General features: G+C 45.2%; 1 protein-coding gene across 1 annotated transcript in view; it reads left to right on the top strand.

Annotated features, from left to right (window-relative positions):
• ZDHHC17 (zDHHC palmitoyltransferase 17) overlaps positions 1-21,671 on the top strand; it is a 505,513-nt gene that overhangs the window by 460,734 nt on the left and 23,108 nt on the right. Inside the window, exons 15-16 of the mRNA XM_085653012.1 lie at positions 7,586-7,743; positions 11,235-11,329. Coding sequence (XP_085509138.1) covers positions 7,586-7,743; positions 11,235-11,329 — 253 coding nt within the window. The remainder of the gene's footprint in view (positions 1-7,585; positions 7,744-11,234; positions 11,330-21,671) is intronic.

Raw genomic sequence — 21,671 nt, 5'->3', positions numbered from 1 at the left:
TACTGGGATTGGCACAACTTCTCTATTTTGTCCATGGCTGTCCTAGTTGGCATGAAGACTCTCATTTTTGCCTTCAACATAATGGTCCTCATTATAATATTGAGTGGATCTCACATTCTGCTGATCGAAGTAGTTCATGGAATTAGGAGAAGGAAGGGCACGCTGTTCTTGAGTTAACATGCCTCGACCTCTATCTCTGTTTGCTGACTGGAGGCCAGCACGACCTCGTGGAGCAGATAACGCTCCATTGCACTGCAATAAAACCGGACAACTATTCTTAAAATGACCTTCCTCTTTACAATAGGCACATTGATTAGGACCTAACAAAGGTCGCGGAATGTACGGCTCAGGTTTCTGGTACAATCTCTGAAACTGTGGTGGCTGTTGAGTCTGAGGCTGAACATAACGTGGAGGATAAGCTTGTTGCAAGAGAACCTTCGTTTTTAAATCTTTCGTCTTTTTCTCTTGCTTTTCTTTTTCTTCTTTGTCCCTATTTTCGTAATATTGTGCAGTAGCCAATATCTGGGCAGAAGAAGAAACAGCCCAAGAACTTTCTGAATCCTTTAATTTGTGTGACAGCTCGAAAAGCAAATTGAATACAAATTTGTCCACGAATAGTCGCTGCCCACCCTCGGTAGCCATGTCCTGACCACTATGATCGATAAATGTCTCCTCGAAGCGAGTAAAGAAATCAGAGACACTTTCATCTTTCTTTTGTTTACATGCTGCTAGCTTATCCCAATTCACTCTCAATGCAGGCATCATAGTTTTCATTAACGTAATGATTCTACCAGGAAGCTCCGAGATCAAGGCGTCAGGCTTTGCACCACCCACTTGGTCTCTATCTGTATCAGCTATGACATCCCAAGTAGCACCCAGTTCCTGTGCATGATCCTCTCTACGAATCTTTGCCCATATTGTCTGTGGGACTACATTACCCATTAGCATATCAATATCTGCCGGATTCATAATACAAGCATCGATTGTCTGCGATAATTCTTTATAATACCCTGCAGGGTTCTTACGAGGATCTGGTAGAGTCTGCTTAAGGGCCAAAACTTCAGATCTCTTCCATGGTACATGTACCCATATACGCTGAAAGTGAGCTGGAATGGCTGGATTAGCACCTGCTGCCGCAACCTCTTCCTTCCACACTGGCGGAACCTCTCTCGTAGGGTAATTTTTCGATTTCAATTTAACCGACGGATCAGAATCAAGAAAAATCTGAGAGAACAATAAGGTTCTATAGGAGATGAGTGTTCTTACAGCTTCCTCAACTTTGGAACCTACAATAAGTCCTTTTTCAAAATCGGCTTGGACATCTAACAAATCTTGTGAGATCGCACTCAAACTCACATCTTCCCATTCTTTAATGAGAATATCGCACATTAGATTAAAAACATACCTTTGTGTAGGTGCATTCCATTGCAAAAAGGTAGGCATAATATCAGACATACTATATTGTGGACCCTTCTTTATCCATCTTCGTGCCAGAGAATCTAGCTTCACTCGTTCCTCGAAATCTGGGAACTGACTACGAGATTGTCTTCGAGCAAAAGCCGGAGACGCATTAAGATAAAATACTAGTGACAGAATCTGTGAGACGCTTACGTATAGACGGTGAATTAGACATCAGAACTGGAGACAGAATATTAGGAGAATTTTCAAGAGAAGAACTAGAAATTACAGGAGGAGCAGAAGGCAAAGGAGAGCTAAGATCAGGAGATGAAGGCTGAGAAACTAAAACTAATGGTGAAACCGGCAAGGGCGGTAGTACTGGAGGAGGCAGATGCTGAAGAGCCGGAACCGGCGGAGGTACTACCAGCAACTGAGCAGGCTGTAACGGCTGAGGTACATTAGCATTTTGCGCATAGGGCGGAGGCAACCTCAATAAACGGGACATTAGGGGATCTTCTTCTATATCTTTCTTGTTATCAGAAGGAGAAACAGGCAACACCGGATAGCATTTATCTTTCGCCATACGATGTTGTCTTTCTGAAATTTCAGTCGCATTGTCAATTTCATCTTTTTTTAACTGTTGGGCAGCCTGTATAATCGTCATACCCTGTGCTTTCCTAGCTCGTTTTGCTTGTTTAATTTCTTTTTGTTTGGCTTCCTTACGCCAAAGGCGAAGAGAGTCAAACATTGTCGGCCGGACTTTTCTTCTGAATAATACTGTTTCCAAATTATCTAGCACATTAGGATCAAAACTACCGTTTTCTGCCCATTTGAGAACACCATCTTTCTTCGTGTATCGAGTCCATGTCTCGTTAAAGGCAATGGGGCCGATACCATGTTTCGAGTAGAGCTCATATGTGGGAGTTCCAACCGAAGGAATCGGACAAGAGTCCTCAAGTCGGGAGTCCCTATTACAACCAAGACAACAAATTCTTCCACACTTAGTCAGACCAGGCATTTCACAATGTCTCTGGACTGTTCACAAACTTCAAGGGAGTGAAACTCAGTTTACGCAGCACAAATGCACTTACCCTCGGCTTTAGTCTCTGCAAAAACTAAATCTAAGAAACCTAAGGACATCAAACAAAGAACCAAAATTTGTGGGCGCGACCCACGAAAATACTTAACTTAACTAAGGACGTCTTCTTCCACCAACAGCGGCCCGTCTATCGTCTCGCTTTACCATACATCACCAAAGGAATGGGCCAGAGCAGGGCAGCAGTCAGGGCAGCGGTCGCCAGTAGCCGTCAGGAAGGAGTAACCGCGCTGCAAAAGACCTTCGGACCACTTTCGACATACAGGGGTCGCTTAGTGTGGCTCGCGAACCCTCCGGAATTTTCTTGCGAGGTTCCTCACGACCTTCGAGCAGAACCGGTACCACTGAAGCCGCCCCACGTTGGGCGCCAATTGAAGAACCAGAACCTTTTGGTCCTGGCGGCGCAGGGTACGCCCTCCGTCTTCTGGGTTCACCTGCTTCGATACACAGAGACACGGGACACTCTGTTGGCGTTAGAAGATTGGATTTATTTAGCTGCAGCTAGTACAGTTATCCTAGAAGTACACAAAGTAGGTTCTCAGGAGACTGCCACTTCACTCTGTGGCGCATCAGATTAAATACTATACAATACAGAATTATTAACAAAACACACGCCCCGAGCAAAGAAGAAAAGAGCCAATAGGGTAAGTGGAAAACAAAGCGGAACCAGTAAGAAGGGTTCGAAAACAGAAAGATCAGATGACTCGAAGAGATCTCTCCTCCAACTGTGTTTGTCATCCCACCCCCGAACTAATTCATTAACAGATTACAACTGACATGCAGGTGGTGAGATACGTTTGTGTGTATTGGAGGACAGGCATGACACAAGAGAATGCTAGCAGGAGACAGTGAAGGCCAGTCGATAAGATATGATCGGGAAAGAATGGTGTGAGCCTACAGACAGTTGAAACAGGGATTAGAAAAGCCAGACACAGATTGGTGTACTCGGCTAGTCCAAACACCAGCCTCGCAAACAAGGCCGAGGACGTATTTTGACACCAGGCTAAGGGAAAAGCAGAATAGACTTCGTTCGCCGTGCTGCCTGAGTGATGGCAACACAAGATGGCGGCGGGTTGCAAAATGGCGGGTCGATTCGATCGTGATCGAAAATCGAAGTTCCTCACTTATATGGTGATAAGTTGAGATTGGCACTGGAGCAATTCAGTCAATGAATCAGAATGTGTAAAGCACAGCTAATCACCCATAAGGGCATCCAGGGGCTAGGTTCTTTCTGGGCTCAGTCGAAAAGCAAAGTCTTGAGTCCCTTTCTGAATTCTGGAAGAGAGGTTGATGTTCGGAGGTGGAAGGGAAGATTGTTCCAGGACTTGGCAGCGAGGTAGGTGAAGGAGCATCCTCCACTGTAGCTTTGGTGGATGTGGGGAGTGTGTGTGAGGGTGCGGAAGGCAGATTGCAGGTGTCTGGAGGTTTGGTGGAAGTTCAGGCTGTGGTTGATGTATGCTGGTGCCTGGTCATTGATGGCCTTGTTGGAGTGTATCAGCATCTTGAATTGCATCTTTTCGGGATGGGGAGCCAGTAGATGTTCCTGAGGTGGGGGGTGATGTAGGTCGATTTGAGGAGGTCAAGGATAAATCTGGAAGCCATGTTCTGTTTCGTCTGGAATCTCTTCAGGAGTTGGGTGGTGATTTCATGGATAGAGTGTGTTACCATAGTCCATCCAGCTTGAGTGGCGCAGTCTTTTTCGGTTACGCTGTTTTCTCTCAGGACCCCTCGACTGCTCAGCTGGTTGATGTGTCTCCATAGTCCTGCAAGATTCTTTTGCTTAAGCAGGGAGAAAACTCTGAGCCGTTCCCTTTCTGTGTTGAATTTTTTGTGTTCCCATATTTTTTTCCTTAGGGCTGCCCTCAGTTAAGCCACGGTTGGGCCCTCTGATTGTTCGCCCCCTCTTTTCTTTGCTGCAAGCGCCTTAAGCAGGAGCCGTTTGCTGTCTCGCAAGCCTTTGTTTGACCAGATGCTTCCAGATCTTGTTTGCCCTTTGGCCCTGGTGCAATGGGAATGGGGATTCCCAAACTTTGCTAGTAATTCCTCTGCAATGTTCTCCCAGCCTTTTATGGGGGAACATGTAGGGGATGGACATCCTTCATTTCTTTGTTCCATCCATATTTGGAGAGTGTTCTCTATCCTGTCAGACCATTTTATCCTCCTCAGGACGGTGTGTCTTTCGTCCCCTAGTGATTCACCAATAGCTTGAAAGCTGTTGGCTGATGGGACTTCCAGCTGGAACACCGCTCTCAGTGGCCTGTGATCACTGTCCGTCCGCTCTACAACTACAAAATCTTTTAATCTGGCCACCGCTCCTTCGCTGGCCATGATATAGTCGATCCTTGATGAGTCTCGCAAAGTGGTAAAGGCTCCCATATATTTGAGCGGGTTTTTTTCCATGTGTAAGTTGAGGTCAATTTGTGATAATTCTGGAGATCTTGGAGGGGTGCTGCCCTTTCTTGTCCCTGAAGGGAGGAGTCAGCTTTGTCGAGGTCCTTCAGATTGAAGTTCCTGGCTAGAATGACCTGGTGTGATGAATGCTTGAATAATAGGTCGTCTATTTTCCGTGTTAGTGTCCCCAACTGATTTTTCGAGGTGGTCTGAGTGGGATTAATATAACAGTTTATTTTCAACAGGCATATTGGGTGTGAGTTCTGGACAAGGCCTCCGATCTGTAGGGCTTGCAGCCCTGGTAGGTTCAGGTTGATGTCTATGGCTTCAAGGGCGCATCCGTGTTTTATGAAAGCTGATAATCCACCCGCCGGTCTGCCAAAGAGGTTCTTTTATATCGCTGGAACAAAGTGCTCATGGAACCCAGCCAGTGGGGTGCTGGACAGCACCCATGTTTCTTGGAAGCAGAGTATGTCCCCGGTTTCCAGGAACTGCTTCAGGTTTTCATTTCCGTTGATTTTGCCAATCCCTGCTATATTCCAAGAAATTATGTTGAATTGTTGCTTGCTGGAGACTCCTCTCCCCTGCTGGACAGGCGTTCTCGGCTGTTAGGAATGTTGCGCCAACCTTCCTGGTAGTCCAGTGTAACCAGGGGTGGGGGAAACTACATGTATATCACGCTGGTTATTTCTGCATAAGATCTTAATGCCCGTTAAGTCCCTGGGGCCCAAATGACTGCCGCCTCGAGAGCCTGCACTATTTGTTCCTTGCATGACCGACCAGGGTGTCTTGCCACGGTTGATTGATGCTAAAACGTATGGATATTTTGAGGGCGGCACCAGCTGGACATCTATGCCCCACTCGGCGAGTTGTGTATGAGTTGTTCAAGATGGCTTGTTGAGCTTTTTTGTACTTTAGGCCTACCACTGTTGAATCGCCGTGTGCATCTCCCTTCATGCTCCGAAATTTCACCCATTCTACTTCCCCTGATTGAATCTTTTCTAGATTAGCCAGATGTTTAAAGAGGCATAGAATGTTGTTCCTGTTCAGGATATCATGCTGTCCCGTTCCCCTTCCAAAGGCTTGCTCTGCCGCGGTTGTTCCTATGCTCGTACTTACTTGGCTGATTTCAGCTGATCCTGCTTGGGGCCGATTTCTGTGGCCATGCTTTTCCCGGGAGCCAGACTGATGCCTGAGATGTGGCTGTGGTATGTTTATTACATCCAGCCGCAATGAGGTTGTTACCGACTCGAACTGAGGGAGAGTGTCAGGAAGTCCCAAGCTTATTCCTGCAAATGCGTTGTTGTCTGCATGCTTTTGGCCTTGCAGGTGGCTTTTGGCCCGTCGCACTAAAATGAATAGCTGGTGGGGAGTGTGTTAGCTGATTTCCCAGAATCCGAGACTCCGCATGGTCCTTTCTCCCCCAGTTTTTGGATGTAAAAATTGGTTATGGTGGGATGATTTTGGAGGCACCTTGTTGGGGTGGCTGATCGGGGTTCAATAGCTGGAGTGGTTTCCCTTTTATCTTTGTCTTTTTTAATTGCTTCCTTAGCTTCTTTTTTGCTTTCCTTGATAAATTGGCTCCATATGTGGCCGCTATACTTAAAGAGTATTCCTGCGAGTCTGTGGTGGCTTCCAGTAAAACAGAGAATAACATTGAAAATTACCTGCACTGTGATCAAAGTACTGAATGATCATGGCTCCACATGCTTACCAGCTTTCTTCCAACTCTACATGCCTAAATGTAACCTAATATCAGTTAGAGCAAACATTATTGGACAATCCAGATACAATCACAAAAAAACATTGAGGGAGATCGATCCCGGTACTGTGTGCTCAACTCTATATTGTGTGTATGTAGAACCTTGGGTACTCCTGAACTCCATCTTGTTATAGAAAAAGTGAAAACCTGATTATTGAAATACGCTCTCTAAGAGCTCCGCTAATATTCTAGGACTATTCCCTTTCCATTCGCCCCTATTTCAAGTGACAGGTAACCAATTATTATAGAATGACCAACACAGTTGGCCTCAACATGTCACCCCAGACCCTAAAAAGCATCGGGTAACCCTCTTTGAGGAATGGGCCAGAGTTACCCAAGATCTTCTTGCCAATTCTCAATAGCATTATGAGGTGGCTCCCATTTAAAAAAAAAAATAAAAAACAAAACAAAACCTTAGCTTAATATCCAATTTAGATGTATAGAAAATGTGTTTACCTCTATTCTGCTTTTTAAAAACACACAACAAACTGGAAACCGTGAAGAAAATCTAACTTTAGAAATTACATTATGAGAGTAATGACTCCTCTTTTCCACTTTCTTATTAGGTGCTTGGTAATGTAAACAAAAAGTTAGTTATCAACAATGACAAAAAACATTAGAAAAAGACAAATGTATTGTGGTGGGTCAGTTAACCCCTAATTTAAGTGTATGCTAATGTTTTTAAGAATGTAAATGCAACAGAAGTTCTGCGTGTGAGTTTGTGGGTATCTGGCCGCATGAGCTGCCAACTACGTGTTGTATTGCATGATAAATTGAGTGTACAGGTGTACACAGTAACATATAGGAAAGTCCCAAAATCTGTGCGGAAGAGAGAGGAACATTTGGAATTGCCTAATTTACAAAGGAGTGGCGCAAAGCGTATCATTTACATGTGTGTATTCAGTACAATATTTTTGATGGTTCTTTTCCTTTTCTAGATTGGGGCATTCACTGTGAGACAAATTACACAAAGGATGGATTCTGGACCTACGTCACGCAAATAGCCACATGTTCGCCCTGGATGTTCTGGATGTTCCTGAATAGTGTTTTTCACTTGATGTGGGTGGCGGTTTTGCTTATGTGTCAGATGTACCAGGTATGGGAAGTGTTTTCATTGAGCCTGATTTTGTATCAAATATTATATTACTCATGCAATATGCTATTACAGCCTAAGTTTTCATCTTAAAATCATATGGCCTTTATTGGATTGTTTAGTATATTGTCTTTTCAGGGTTTTGTATTGAGGAGTAATGTGTTGTAGCAGTGTTTCTAAAAAAGAGACCACTGGAAGCAAAAACTGACAAGCTGAATTACTGAAGATTCCACTTATGGCCGTCATCAAAGCAATGTTTCATAGCAATTTAGATATCTGAAACCGCTGTAATAGCATATGTCATATTAAAACGTTTGTGTCCTAGCTTGAGACCTTGACTCTCCTCTATCACTTTTCAGTTAAAACAAAGTTACAACCCCTTTAGTTTTTGGAATTTCCATGTCTACTGAACAAAGTCTTCCAAGCTGCCTAGCTTGATCAGCTGCGTGAACAATCTCTCTTCTGCCACAATCACATCAGAAACTGTGTGTCTGTGCATGTAATAGTACAGTCAGGGGTACTCATCAACAAGGATATGCTTTCAGTACCCCTCGTATTACCACACTTGGGCAGTTATAAAAGGGGCAGAATTGTAGGAGTGCACCACTCATTCAATTGCTTGCCCTCCCTCTGCTACCCCACAAGCCTAGCTGTGGCAGTCATACCAATCTTACTGTCTCTATTTTTACAGAGCGTTGTCTCAAGTTGAATTTTGTATACAGTTTTCTAGTAGCTGGGGTGTTATTGGAACCAGAAATTGGCTGCCATTCAGTCCCTTAATACAGATTCTGATGTCTCTTCTGGGAAACACTGCAAAAGAGGTTTGTTCGGCAATAGAACTTCCATTGGACAGAGAGATACCAGACAATGCAGCAAAATATACCATACTACTCACTGCCAAGCCTGTCCTCATATACAGCATTTAGTGTAAGCCGTAATACAAACTTTATTCACACACAGGCAGAAGCAATAATTCTTCTCTCCCACTCTCACACACAAGCTGTTCAAGTGTTCTTAGTCCCATACACAGCTTAGTCAGCAACTGCTCCAGATTCCCTTACATGCAGAACTACACAAAAAGCAGCACTGCATGCTTCCTTGAAAATAGCATACATGGAGCAGCAATGGAAGCGAGACACCCTCTTCCTGCCACTGCATTCCCCTTACCCAACTGCTCTGTCACCTAACGCCTGGACAACTCCCTGTCCCCTCGCCATAAGGCTTGTAAGAGTCCTCCTTACTAGGTATTTATACTGAGATGGGGGTTTCCCCTCCTTGGCATGGAAACTCTCACTCCGTGTGCTTTTTTAGTTTGAGCCTACCAGACAGTGGTGCGAAAGACATATTCTGGGCTTACCAAGAATATACAGGGGTTTGCAGCCCACCCATTTGGTTGGTTTTACTGTGACTCTTAATTGATTGGTTTCTTTTGGATGGCTTTCCTTATTTCAGCCTTTCAATCTTTGTCTCTCCCATGGAGCATTGCCTTTGTACCATCTCATTGATTGACTGGTTGACTTCTACACTTCCTCTGCTCACCTTTAGGGATCTACTTTTTTGTTTTATTTTAGCACTTCATGAGAGTGCATGTGTTTTCTAACTGTATTCTTCGTGAGCTTTTCTTCTCCCCTCCATGCTGCTCTGTCTCCCCTTTTGCTTCTCCCCTACTTTCTCCACGTTGCACTCTTATTCTAGTGTTCTTTCCCTCAAGTTGCTTCACTCGCTCTCTCATTTACTTTTTAGTGCTCTTGTACTGCGCTTTTTTACAAGCAAACTTGTACCACTATGATTAATTTACCAATCCATCTAGTAGCAGTAAAAAAAAGTTATACTTTTGTATGCATGTGTGCTGAACACCTGCATGTGCCTACAAAATGACACAGTAGACGCAATGCTGTACAGCCACACAAACAATAATTGGCAGAGACCATAGGTCTGGTAGAGGAGACCTATTAACTTTGACAATGCTTGTTCATTGGTGCAGCCTCCCATGATAGTTGGGAGTCTCTCTTCCTCCATCCATTTTAGTGTTTTCCAATGTGCAATGCAAGGAGGGCTGCTGGCAGGCTCAGAAAAATCTGAAAAAGAGAGAAAATGAGCTTTGGGGATCAGCAGAGGCTCATCAACACCACAACTTAAGGTCATTTTAATTCAAATTTGAATAGCCAAATCCTAGTGGCACTTCAGGGGTTGTTAAACCAAACTAATAATGAATTATTTAAAAATGTGAGAATGTGATACTTGGTCTTAGTTGGAAGTCTTCCATAATCAAGGGTATTTGCGAAGGACCATGTTGAAGCACTGGAAATTTGTTCTGATACAATCACTACTGCATTTGACAAAACTTTCTGACTGTTATGGAATTCCCATGACTTCCAGGAGTAGTCCTGCAAAACTTCCTGTCCTAGTTTTCGAGGAGTACTCACTTGGGTATCATTTGTGACACAAGTCTGCAGTTGCACATTTTACCTGACTCTATTTTTTTCATGATGGGTCAGATATTTTTCCTAGTGGACAAACTATATCACTTGAACTCCCATTAAATATTACAGAGTTACTTTCCTCCTTGGAAACAACCTTACTCGTGCTGCTCCCTTGTCCAAAGAAATGTGCAGTCATTGCTAGGGTAGCAAACGTCTTGCAGAAGGGAACTGTGAATGCTCACAAAAGTACAAGTTTATTTGCGTTTCACCTACCTTTACAAGACCTGTGTGGAACAACCAGAAATCTGCCAGGCTCTAAATTTACAAATACTGGAGGAAAGCAAGTATCATAAAACTGTTTGTGATAAGATATGTGCCTATATCTTTTTTTTAATTAAATCTGGGTTTTCTCTTGCTGATGTATTTATTTGCGTACGGATGTTAAGGGCACAAAAGCTCTGTGAATCAAGGCCAGTATGTCTTACTCAACAGACACATACTACAGGTTTGTTTTTCACAAATTAATTGACTCCATGTGGCCCAGAAACATATTAAGGACATAATAATGACGATATTTCTCTTTTGTTTCGAAGAAAAAGTAGTACCTGCTGTACTCGGGTGCTCCTGAATCTTTTAAAATACCTGTCATTTGTCTAAACTTCTGTATGCTGTTGGTTAATCCAGTAGTTAGTTAATATAAACATGGCTCTGTAAGTAGGTGACACACAGTAGGAAGCATGTACTCCTTATTATGCCTGCCTTTCTTAGAAATCTAGGTGCTCCGAGTATTAAACACATGGGGAGGTGGGAGAAATGTTTGTGATGTTGCTCACTGCAGCTGCAATTTTATGGAAATTTAAGGTGTGGATGATGAGCACTTCTGTTTTGATACCTTACTTACCCAATACGAACTTGGTTCTTTTTAAAACTGCTAGAAAAGCATAAGCAACTTTCAAATGAAGATGTGTGTGGACGATAACATTGGTAAACTGTTTGTTGCTCAGATTATAGGGCACAAAGTTAAGAACTTATGTATTAAGCTTTAAGATCCTCTAATATTTTTTTCCACAGATTTCTTGTCTAGGGATTACAACAAATGAAAGAATGAATGCAAGAAGGTATAAGCACTTTAAGGTTACAACTACATCGATTGAAAGTCCATTTAAGTAAGTAGTACTGTGAATGAGTATTACAATCCCATGAATGTGCTACTACTTCTCTATTATACATTCTCCAGCATAGTTCGGTGCATTGTAATGCAGACATAGACTGTTCTGTACTGTTGTATTTAAATAGTGTTCATCCTACAGTGTGGAGTTGTGCGTGATTGGCAAAGTGTAGTATTTATTGTGATTCTATGTTGGAAGTGTTTGATGTCATACATGAGTTTCCAGAGTTGGATGTGTGTAAATAAAATTGGGTTATTGGTTGAGGAGGGTGGAAGCCCCACTCAGGCAACAACCACAGTCCTTGTCAAGGTGAACCCAAAAAGTCACTAAATTAACCTCTGCTTAAACCTCTGGTAGCTCAGCACAGAGCAGTTATGCTTAATTTAGAGGTAATGTGTAAAGTACTTATGCCGCACACAAACCGTAATAAAGGTAAAATGCAACACAAGAAAAATCCCAAATCAATTTAGAAAAATAGAGTACATTTAAGATAATAAAATGTTACCAGAATGACAAACAACCGATCAACAGAACTGGCGATGTTAAATTCAAACGTTTTTTTTTATGTGTGAAAATAGCAACTAATAGCATAATTTCTGGTCTTCTGATCGGACTAGACTGGCAAAAGTCACAAGTTAAGGCCAACCATAATGGAGCACGGGTTGGATAAAGGTACCAGGTTAGTCTCACTGAAAAGTTAGTCTTTTAGGGTCGAGCATGAAGAGTTCCATTTACGGTGGAGTATAAGGCTCAGCATCGCAAACTGTCATCATTGTAGCATAAAGAGCAGGTTGGGCGTCCTGGACGATCGTTGCTGTAGCTTCTCATTTGCGGACGTCCAGGCTGTTGTTGCTATACTGCGAAGTGAAGGTCTCGCATTGGTGGTCATCGCAGTTGGCAGAATCTTGCCGTAAATGGGGCAGTTGACTTTCCCGAAGATCCCAAACCTCAGGATTTTCTCCTTTTCTTCAGGATAAATACACTCTGATGCCAGCCAAGGGTCCTGTACCTGGCGAGGCACTTCTTGGGGCGTGTCTAGGATTTACGCTAGCAGACCTTAGGCAGGTCCAGTTACAGCAGGTCAGCTGGGCAGTTGCAGGGAGGTCTCTGAAGCTTATTGTGTCTCTGTAGCTCAAACAGGAAATGGCCCTTTGAGTCAATCTGGTTAGCCTGACCTGAAGGCAAGCAGGTTCAGCCTTTCTTCTCAGACACCAAGGCAGTCCTTCAGGCAGCAGGGCAGTTCTTCTGTAACTTCCACAGGTCTAGGAGTGTTCTGATGAGTGGTTCTGGAGGCCCAAAACTTACAACTGGTGCCCGTTTTGTGTGGTGAACACCCTGTCCTACCGCCACATCTGGTTCTGGAAATTTCTTCTACTGTCAAGACTCAAAACTGTCTGGTGTTTCAAAAGATAGGACAGGCATGGTGTCATATTCATCGGTGTGGGCAGGAGACAAAACCCTTGCAGTGTAAGTGGAGCTTGGTACAGCCTGTCCGCAGTCACCCTGCCAAGATGGCCCATGTTTTTCACACCTTAGCCCCCTTTGTGTCATTGTCTAGAAGAAATACAGAAATTCCAAAATCAGAGCCCTTCAGTCTTATGACCCAGGTCACTGGCAGAAGACACAAATTGTTGGGACAAGAAAATGTTAACTTTCTAAAAGTGGCATTTTCAAGATTGTGGCTTTAAATTCCAACTTCACCATCAAAGAGGATTTAAAATTGCAATTCATTTGATTGTAAACAGCATATCTCGGTCTGCTCCCATTCAAAAGTCATCAAATAAGACAACCCAGTTAAACGGGAGATATTTTCTTTCCAGCAGTGAAAACCGACTTTAATACTGCACTATATGCTGCAGTGGCAAGCCTGATACATGTTGTAAAAGGCCACTTGAGTGGGTGGCACAAGGAGTGCTCCAGGCCCACTGTTAACGTCTAATATGCAGGCTCTGGGTATAGGTAGTACACCTCTATTAGGTACTTGCAAGTAAATTAAGTGTGCCAATTAGGTACCAGAACCTTAGCACTAGTTATCAGTGGGTAATGTAAGATGGATTTGTAGAGTGTTGCTTGTCGCCCATGAGGGTATCCACCTGCTGTGGTAGATGCTGCAAATTTTACTATCCTGGGAGATCTAAATATTCATTTCAACGACCCTACAGGCACTATTAGCACCACTTTGATGGCCGATTTGGCAGCTATGAATGTTCTACTCTGCAACTCCGGTCCCACCCATAGGGCGGGTTACTTGTTAGACCCCCATCTTTTCTAATCTACCTAGTATCTCATGCCAGGCAGCCCTCCCTATACTCTGGTCTGATCATTTTTTGGTCGGTTTCAAGGTGAGGCTAGATCTGCGGTGTGGGAACACATTCATCTCAACCACCAAGTCGGGGTCTAGAAACTAGAAGAATCTAGATTTAGATTCTTTCAATCAACAACTTTCGAATAACATTCCTGACATCACCTCTATTAATATTGCAGATTCGGACACCATCCATAATTTGATCATGACATCCATTGATGCATGCCTTCCTACTTCTATCAAAAAAATTAATAATCATCGTCCTCCTGCCCCTTGGTTCTCAGAAAGGTTAAAAGTAGAAAAAAACAAATGCAAAGCACTAGAAAAACGTTGGAGGAAGGACTATGCGCCCGAATTCAGACGTATTTTCAAACTAGCTAGAAGGGACTACCTCTCCCTCTGCAACGCTACTCGAGCTGAATATGTGAATAACACCATTACGTCAGCACATAATAACCCCAAATTCTTGTTCAAATTAGTTAAAGATCTTTCAGGAGCAAACTGCCAACCGGTGCCATCCATGCTCAATGAAGAATAATGTGAAGATTTGGCAAAATTCTTTATTGGCAAAGTAGAGAAAATCTACACAGAACTGAATGCAGCGACAATTAATGTGGAGCAGCAAATGAAGAGCGCTCCCTCTACATCAGACCGCCTTACTCCACTGGTGACCCAGATCACCGGGCCAACTATGCTAAAAAACTGGTTGCCTCTGGACACCCTTTCCTTCAGCCACATCTTAAATAGCCTCAAATCTGGCTCACCTAAAGATCCTCTTCCCATCTCCATTCTCCAAAAATTGGAACCATCACTAGTCAAAATCATTATGGAGTTACTTAATGTGTCACTGCAGGAAGCAACCGTATCAGCGGCATGGAAACATGCCATGGTTCTCCCCCATTTGAAAAAAGCTAATGCTGATCCGGCGGAACTTTCGAACTTCCGCCCGATTTCATTACTTCCAGCCTTTTCCAAAATTTTAGAAGAACACATCAACCAACTACTGACGCAGTTTTTGGACTCCCCAAAAATCTTACAAGCATCACAATCTGGATTTAGAGCTGGTTCCTCTACAGAAACCGTGCTCTTGGGAGTTACAGAAACTGCGCCAACGTCTTGCCATGGGTGAAACTGTGGCACTCATACTGCTTGATATGAGTGCTGCTTTCGACACTGTCTCACACACTGCCCTCCTAAAAGTCCTACAATCCTTAGGCATTGTCGGATCAGCACTCAAATGGCTTATGGACTTCCTGACCGGCTGGACTTTTCAGGTCTTTTCCCTGTCTGCTAGCTCAAGTCCCACGCATCTCCTTACGGAGTACCGCAGGGTTCTATTCTCAGCCCATTACTATTTAATATCTATGTTAATCCCCTGGCCACAATAGCTGAAGAGGCTGGGCTATCCATCTTCTTGTATGCTGATGATACCCAGCTAATCTTCTCTGTCCACCAATGAGGCATCTAAGGTGTCACCTCTCCAGGTAGGGCTGCAAAAGATAGCCAGTTGGATGCATGCAAACAGTTTAAAACTAAATGGTGGAAAAACTAAAGTTTTAATTCTTGAGAAAGACAAAGATCTCTGGGGCCCCCGTCATTGGCCTCCTCAAATTTTTGATCTTCCTCAACCGGTGCAATCAGTTCTCAATCTAGGCGTAGTCATAGATGACCAGCTATCTATGAGGAAGCAAGCAGTCAAGGTCGCCTCAATCTGCTTCACCATTCTAAAATGGCCCAAAAAAATACTCTGATTGTTGCCTAATCCCACACATTGAACAGTGATCCAGGCCCTGATCACGTCCAGGCTGGACTATGGCAATGTCCTGTATTTAGGAGCCAACAAGGAGGTGGTTCGAAAACTGCAGGTAGTACAGAACTCGGCGGCCAGACTGCTTTGCCAGGCGCCTAAAAAGGACTCTATTTCAGGCTCTCTCCTTGACCTCCATTGGCTTAGGATGAAGAATCGTATCAAATTCAAGGCCCTATGCTACATGCATTAGATCAAATCGGGCGCAGCGCTACAGTATTTGAGTGCCTTAGTCCATCCCTACCTCCCAACGCGCCTTCTCCAATCCTCCACTCAGGCTAAATTTTTAGTCCCTAGGATCAAACGCTCGCTTATGGGTGGCCGGTCTTTCTCTTTCCAGGCCAATTCACTATGGAATTTGCTCCCCACGCCAATCCGGCACAAAACCATCTATAACAACTTTCGCAAAGGCCTAAAAACGTGGTTATTTAACAAATAGTTGTTTCTTTCTCTTCGCGTGTGTCCGATGGCGCCGGGAAACATCCGGGTAGCTGTGCGCCTTATAAAATTAATAATAATAAAAGTGCACAAAGCCTTTGAGCCAACAAAATTCAGCAAAACAGGAGGTGTGAAGGCAAAAGGGGTTAGGGGAATACCACGTCAAGAATGTCAGGTCTAACAGTGTGGCACCATGTGAATAAGGGGGCTTGTTTCCTTTGCACCAGTTCCATATTACAGACGTGATGTAGAGGCACACATAGATTTTGGTAGGCCTACTGACTGTGTTCCACTTAGAGATGGTACACAGTCAATGTGGACCCAGAGAGCAGCCTTTGGAGGTGGTCACAGGGGTAAGAAAGAAAGGCCTAAAATAGACGGTTGTCTTCCACCAGTCAAACATGGAGCTGTGGTTTCAACTGTGTTTAACTAACACAGTCTCCTTGACGCTGGCCAAACTGTCTGAGGACTTTTTCATTTGGGCAATCAAGCGCATTCTCCCGGACTTTGCTATACATATTAAATAAAGGTAGCATCCTGTTACAAACAGGGACATGTAATTAATGCCCAGGATTTTCATTTCTTTTTTTGAAAAATAGGGCAGGGACTTGTTTCTCTTGGCACTGGGCTCCACACTCCACCTTCTGGAGCTAAAACTATCTTTATATCCAAAAAGGCCTAGAGCCCGAATTCTGTAGTCACCACCATGTCAAGTGAGGGGAAATCTGGATTTTGTTTGGTGTAGATTGGACATATGGGCCAGTACAGAGGGTATAAATCCTCCATTTGTATTTCCTAGGTGTGAGAAACACTATCTGGTGCCCAGGAGTAGGTCCCAATGGTATGAGGAGCTGACCTCCTACACCATAGCTTTTTTGGCTAGTCTCTAATAGGCTTTCTGCCCACTGGGGCAATAAGGTAAGAGGTGAACCCTCCAATGAGGGCAGAAATATGTCAGTCCCGGTGCAGGTCCCACAACCCATTCAGTTTCTCACGTTTTTCTTTGATCGCTTGGTGTCTTTTTTAATCCCCTCCTCCCTTTCCTGAGATGGGATAATTGGAGTTAAGCACCTCAGTCTGATGCCCAGGTGGGTGTTGAAAGACCATTTAACAGTCAAAATAAAAAACTAGAAGGAATAGGGTGGGTGCGGGATCATGTTAGCATCGGGCGGGGCTAAGAGAACAAGATGTTCGAGGCATATGAGCTGCAGATTACACACTGTGCATAGATCGCCATCTGGTGTTGGGCCCGGATGTTTGCAGTTGTTTTTCCTCTTGGAAAGTCTTTGGAAGTCACGAGGTATGTGACTCCTCCTTTGGATCGTATTGCGCACGGGCTTCGGCTCCATCCTCAGATAGTTTTTTCCCGCCATCGGGTTCGGATGTGATCTTCGCGCTCCGGTTCCAAACAGTTTCCAGTTCTCCAATCGACACGCAATCCTCACCCCAATTCGCGGTGTTGTTTTCGATCGCGATCTCCACACTCGGCGCGGCTTTCATCGATCAAGAGCCTCGATTCCAGTCGTCAACGACGGCCTTCGGGCCTACCCAAGCTCCGGTCCTGGCTAATGGAAAGGACTCCCTTCAAGAAGTGCCCTCGATGTGGGTCCAAATTCCCCCACACCGACCTTCACGAAGTATGTAACCTCTGCCTCTCCCCTGAATACGAGGCTCGAGATTGTCCGGCGTGCAAGTCCTTCCGGTCCAAGAAAACCATTCGAGACTGAAAGGCACGAAGAACTATGGCACACTCGTCGACGGCGATTCCAGACGACATCTTCGGGGAAGGCGTTGACGCTCCAGAGGAACAACACACCAACGAGGGCCTCGTCAGCGCCTCCGAAGCCGACGATTCAGATGTGGAGGACATCAACTCGGCACCGAGTAAACAGACAGCCCTTTCCAAGCCGCATAGTTCCAAACAGCGGACTAGCGCAGACTCTAAACCAAGAAAACCAATGGCCCCGATGCCTTCGGCGCTGACGGACAAACCACCCTCGGAAGAACTTTTTACACCTGATCCACTGCAAAAGACATTGATCAAGGACCCCAAAACCGGACATTTGATGCTCCGCATCAAAAAGAGACAGCTGGACAAGCCTGCCCCAGCTCCACCTCCAAAGAGGAAGGACTCTGCTACCTCCCCTTTCAGAATGCCTTCACCACCTCCTCCACCTTCCTCTCCTCCACCTCCTCCTTCTCCCCCCGCCTCATCATTCCCCCACACCCTCTCCGGATGATGATAATGATGTCTATGATGACATAGGGGACCCCACTCCCACAGGCTCCCCAGACCCATGGGACGACTATAATATCCCTGACATGCCGAACGTCCCGCAAGATGATCTCTACCCTTCGAGACCATCCCCACCAGAAGACTCATTAGGGTTCAACCACTTACTCCAAAGGGCTGCACACTATAACGGGGTGGATCTCCATACCGACCCCGTGGAGGAGGACTTCCTTCTCGATACTTTTGACTCCACGCATAGGGCCACCTCCATACTGCCCATGCTCAAAGGAGTTGTCAAACACGCGCCGGAGGTCTTTAAAGACCCAGTCAGAGCCAGGGTCATTAACCCGCCCATAGACAAAAAATATTAAGCCGCCCCTACAGGTCTCTCCTATATCAGAGGGCCAGCACCACTAGATTCCCTGGTAGTGTCCACAGCACGGAAGAGGGCAAACTCCCAAGCATCAGGCGAAGCACCTCCACCTGACAAAGAGTCAAAACTCTTGGGCGCATCGGGCAAGCGCACTGCATCCCAAGCTGCCAACATATGGCACATCGCTAATACACAAGCGCTACGACAGGGCCCATTATGACGAACTAGAAGCCATGATGCAACACCTCCCTGACAAATATAAAAATAGGGCAAATTAGTTCATTCAGGAGGGCAAAACCATTACCAATACCTCCATCCGCTGTGCCCTAGATGCAGCTGACACCGCCTCCAAAGCCATCAATACCAGCATCCTCCTCTGTCGCCAAGCCTGGCTAAGGATCTCAGGTTTTAAACCAGAAGTACAAACTTCCATCCTGAACCACTCCTTTGACCAGGAACATCTGTTCGGCCCAAAAGTGGATGAGGCCTTAGAAAAAATGAAAAAAGACACAGATACGGCAAAGTCTATGGGAGCCTTACAATCACTCCCTCCCACGAGCTCCTTTCGCCGCTCTTCCTTTCGGAGCACATCCAGAGGCTACTCCTCTGACACCGCTTCCACTTCATATAAGGCCCCTACCCAATCCACCTTTACAAGGGGTTACCAAAGAGGCGGCTACAGAGGCAACAATAATAAAGGCAGAGGCAAGACAAACACCATCCGCTCTGCCTCCGCACCTACCCAGTGACTCCCCTCCACTCCCCCCAGACCATCCCACTCGGTCGGGGGCAGACTCCAAAATGTCCTTCCTGTCTGGACTACCATCACCTCAGACAATTGGGTAACACAAATAATTCGGTCAGGCTACTGCCTAGAACTAAGATCTACCCCCCCAAACATTCCACCCAGACAACGCCCAATGTCACAGGAACATCTAACACTACTAAAGCAGGAGGTAATCTCCCTCCTACAAAAGGGGGCGATAGAACAGGTTCCTACCAATCAACAAAATATGGGGGTCTACTCCCTATATTTTCTCATACCAAAAAGGGACGAGACTCTACGGCCCATCCTAGACCTCAGGCCCCTAAACAGATACATACACTCAGACCATTTTCACATGGTAACACTTCAGCAGGTACTTCCACTGCTGTCCCACAATGATTTCCTGACCACTTTAGACCTAAAAGACGCCTATTTCCACATTCCTGTGCACAACGCTCACAGGAAGTTCCTCAGATTTGTAGTTGACGGCCAACACTACCAATTCAAAGTACTCCCATTTGGAATCACAACAGCACCACAAGTATTCACCAATTGCATATCAGTAGTGGCAGCACACCTGCGGAGACAACACATCCATGTCTTCCTAGACGACTGGCTAATAAAAGCCTGCTCATACAACCAGTGTGTACAACACACGCACGCCACTATCCAGCTACTTCACGAACTGGGCTTCACAGTAAAACACGCAAAGTCCCATCTACAACCATCCCACGTAAAACAATACCTCGGTGCCACCATAGACACCTCAAGAGCGCTAGCCTACCCCAGTCCTTCCAGGATAACAAGCATTCAGGCTCTACGCGCCAAATTTCTGCCACAACACTCTCTTCCAGCTCGAGTGTTCATGCAACTAATAGGAATGATGGCCTCTTGCATATTCATAGTACCTTACGCAAGACTCCAGATGCGTCCTCTCCAAGAGTGCTTAGCACGCCAATGGAACCAGGCCCAGGGTCCACTGACAGATCTGGTGTTGGTAGACGATCGTACCCATCGCTCTCTGCAGTGGTGGACCACCAAAACCCTTTCCAAAGGGCGACCGTTCCTGGACCCGGTTCCTCACATAGTACTAACGGCGGACGCATCGCTCTCCAGCTGGGAAGCTCACCTACTACATCACACCATGCAGGGCAGGTGGACACCGCAACAAAAACTACTCCACGTCAACCATCTGGAGTTACTAGACATATTTTTAGCCCTAAAGTCTTTTCAAACGCAAATCTCAGGCAAGGCTGTCCTAGTCCGCACAGACAACATGACAGCCATGTACTATATACAAAAGCAAGGAGGCACACACTCTCCGCAGCTCTCTCAGCTAGCACAGAGCATATGGAGATGGGCCATACCTTGAAAAATCTTTCTCCTAACCCAACATGTCCCAGGAGTCCAAAACACTTTAGCAGATCTCCTGAGCAGACAAACTCAACAGATCCACGAGTTGGAACTCCATCCACAAGTTCTTCACCCGTACTTTCAAATGTGGGGACAGCCACAGATAGACCTCTTCGCCACCCAAGAAAACGCCAAATGCCCAAGCTTCGCCGCCAGGTATCCACACCCATTGTCCAAAGGCAATGCGATATGGATGAACTGGTCAGGCAAATTTGCGTACGCTTTTCCGCCTCTCCCACTCATTCCATTAGTGGTGCGCAAACTACAACAACATTCCCTCACACTAATCCTAGTCGCTCCGACTTGGGCCAGACAACCGTAGTACACCACACTGCTGGAACTATCCGTAGTACCGCACCAAAAGCTACACCTCTCTCCACACCTCTTAACCCAGAACCATGGAGTGATCAGACACCCGGACCCAGCTCAGCTCAACCTTGCGATCTGGCTCCTGAAATCCTAGAATTTGGTTATCTAAATCTCCCCCCAGACTGTATGAACGTCATTAGGGAAGCTAGACGTCCTACCACTAGAGCTTGCTACGCAGCCAAGTGGAAACGATTTGTAGTCTATTGTCACAGCAACAACTTCAATCCCTTAGATGTGTCCATTAAACACATCATATGCTATTTACTGCACTTACAGAGATGCAATCTAGCCTACATGTCTATTCGACCTCACCTTGCAGCCATAGCAGACTACCTACAAAACAGGCAGCACCTATCTTTCTTTAAAGTACCTGCCATAAAAGCCTTCATGGAAGGCCTCAAAAGAATAATTCACCCCAGAGTGCCACCCTCACCTGTGTGGAACCTCAACATCGTTCTCACCAGACTAATGGGGCCTCCCTTTAAACCTCTACACAAATGTGAACTTCAATTCCTAACATGGAAAACTGCTTTTCTAGTAGCCATCACTTCCCTCAGAAGAGTCAGTGAGATACAAGGACTCACTATTCAAGAACCTTTTCTGCAAATGCACCATAATAAGGTTGTTCTACGTAC

Source organism: Triturus cristatus, chromosome 4_1, assembly GCF_964204655.1.
Source record: "Triturus cristatus chromosome 4_1, aTriCri1.1, whole genome shotgun sequence".
Lineage (NCBI taxonomy): Eukaryota > Metazoa > Chordata > Amphibia > Caudata > Salamandridae > Triturus > Triturus cristatus.
The sequence above is the reverse complement of the archived record's forward strand: the minus strand, read 5'-3'. Positions and strand labels throughout refer to the sequence as shown.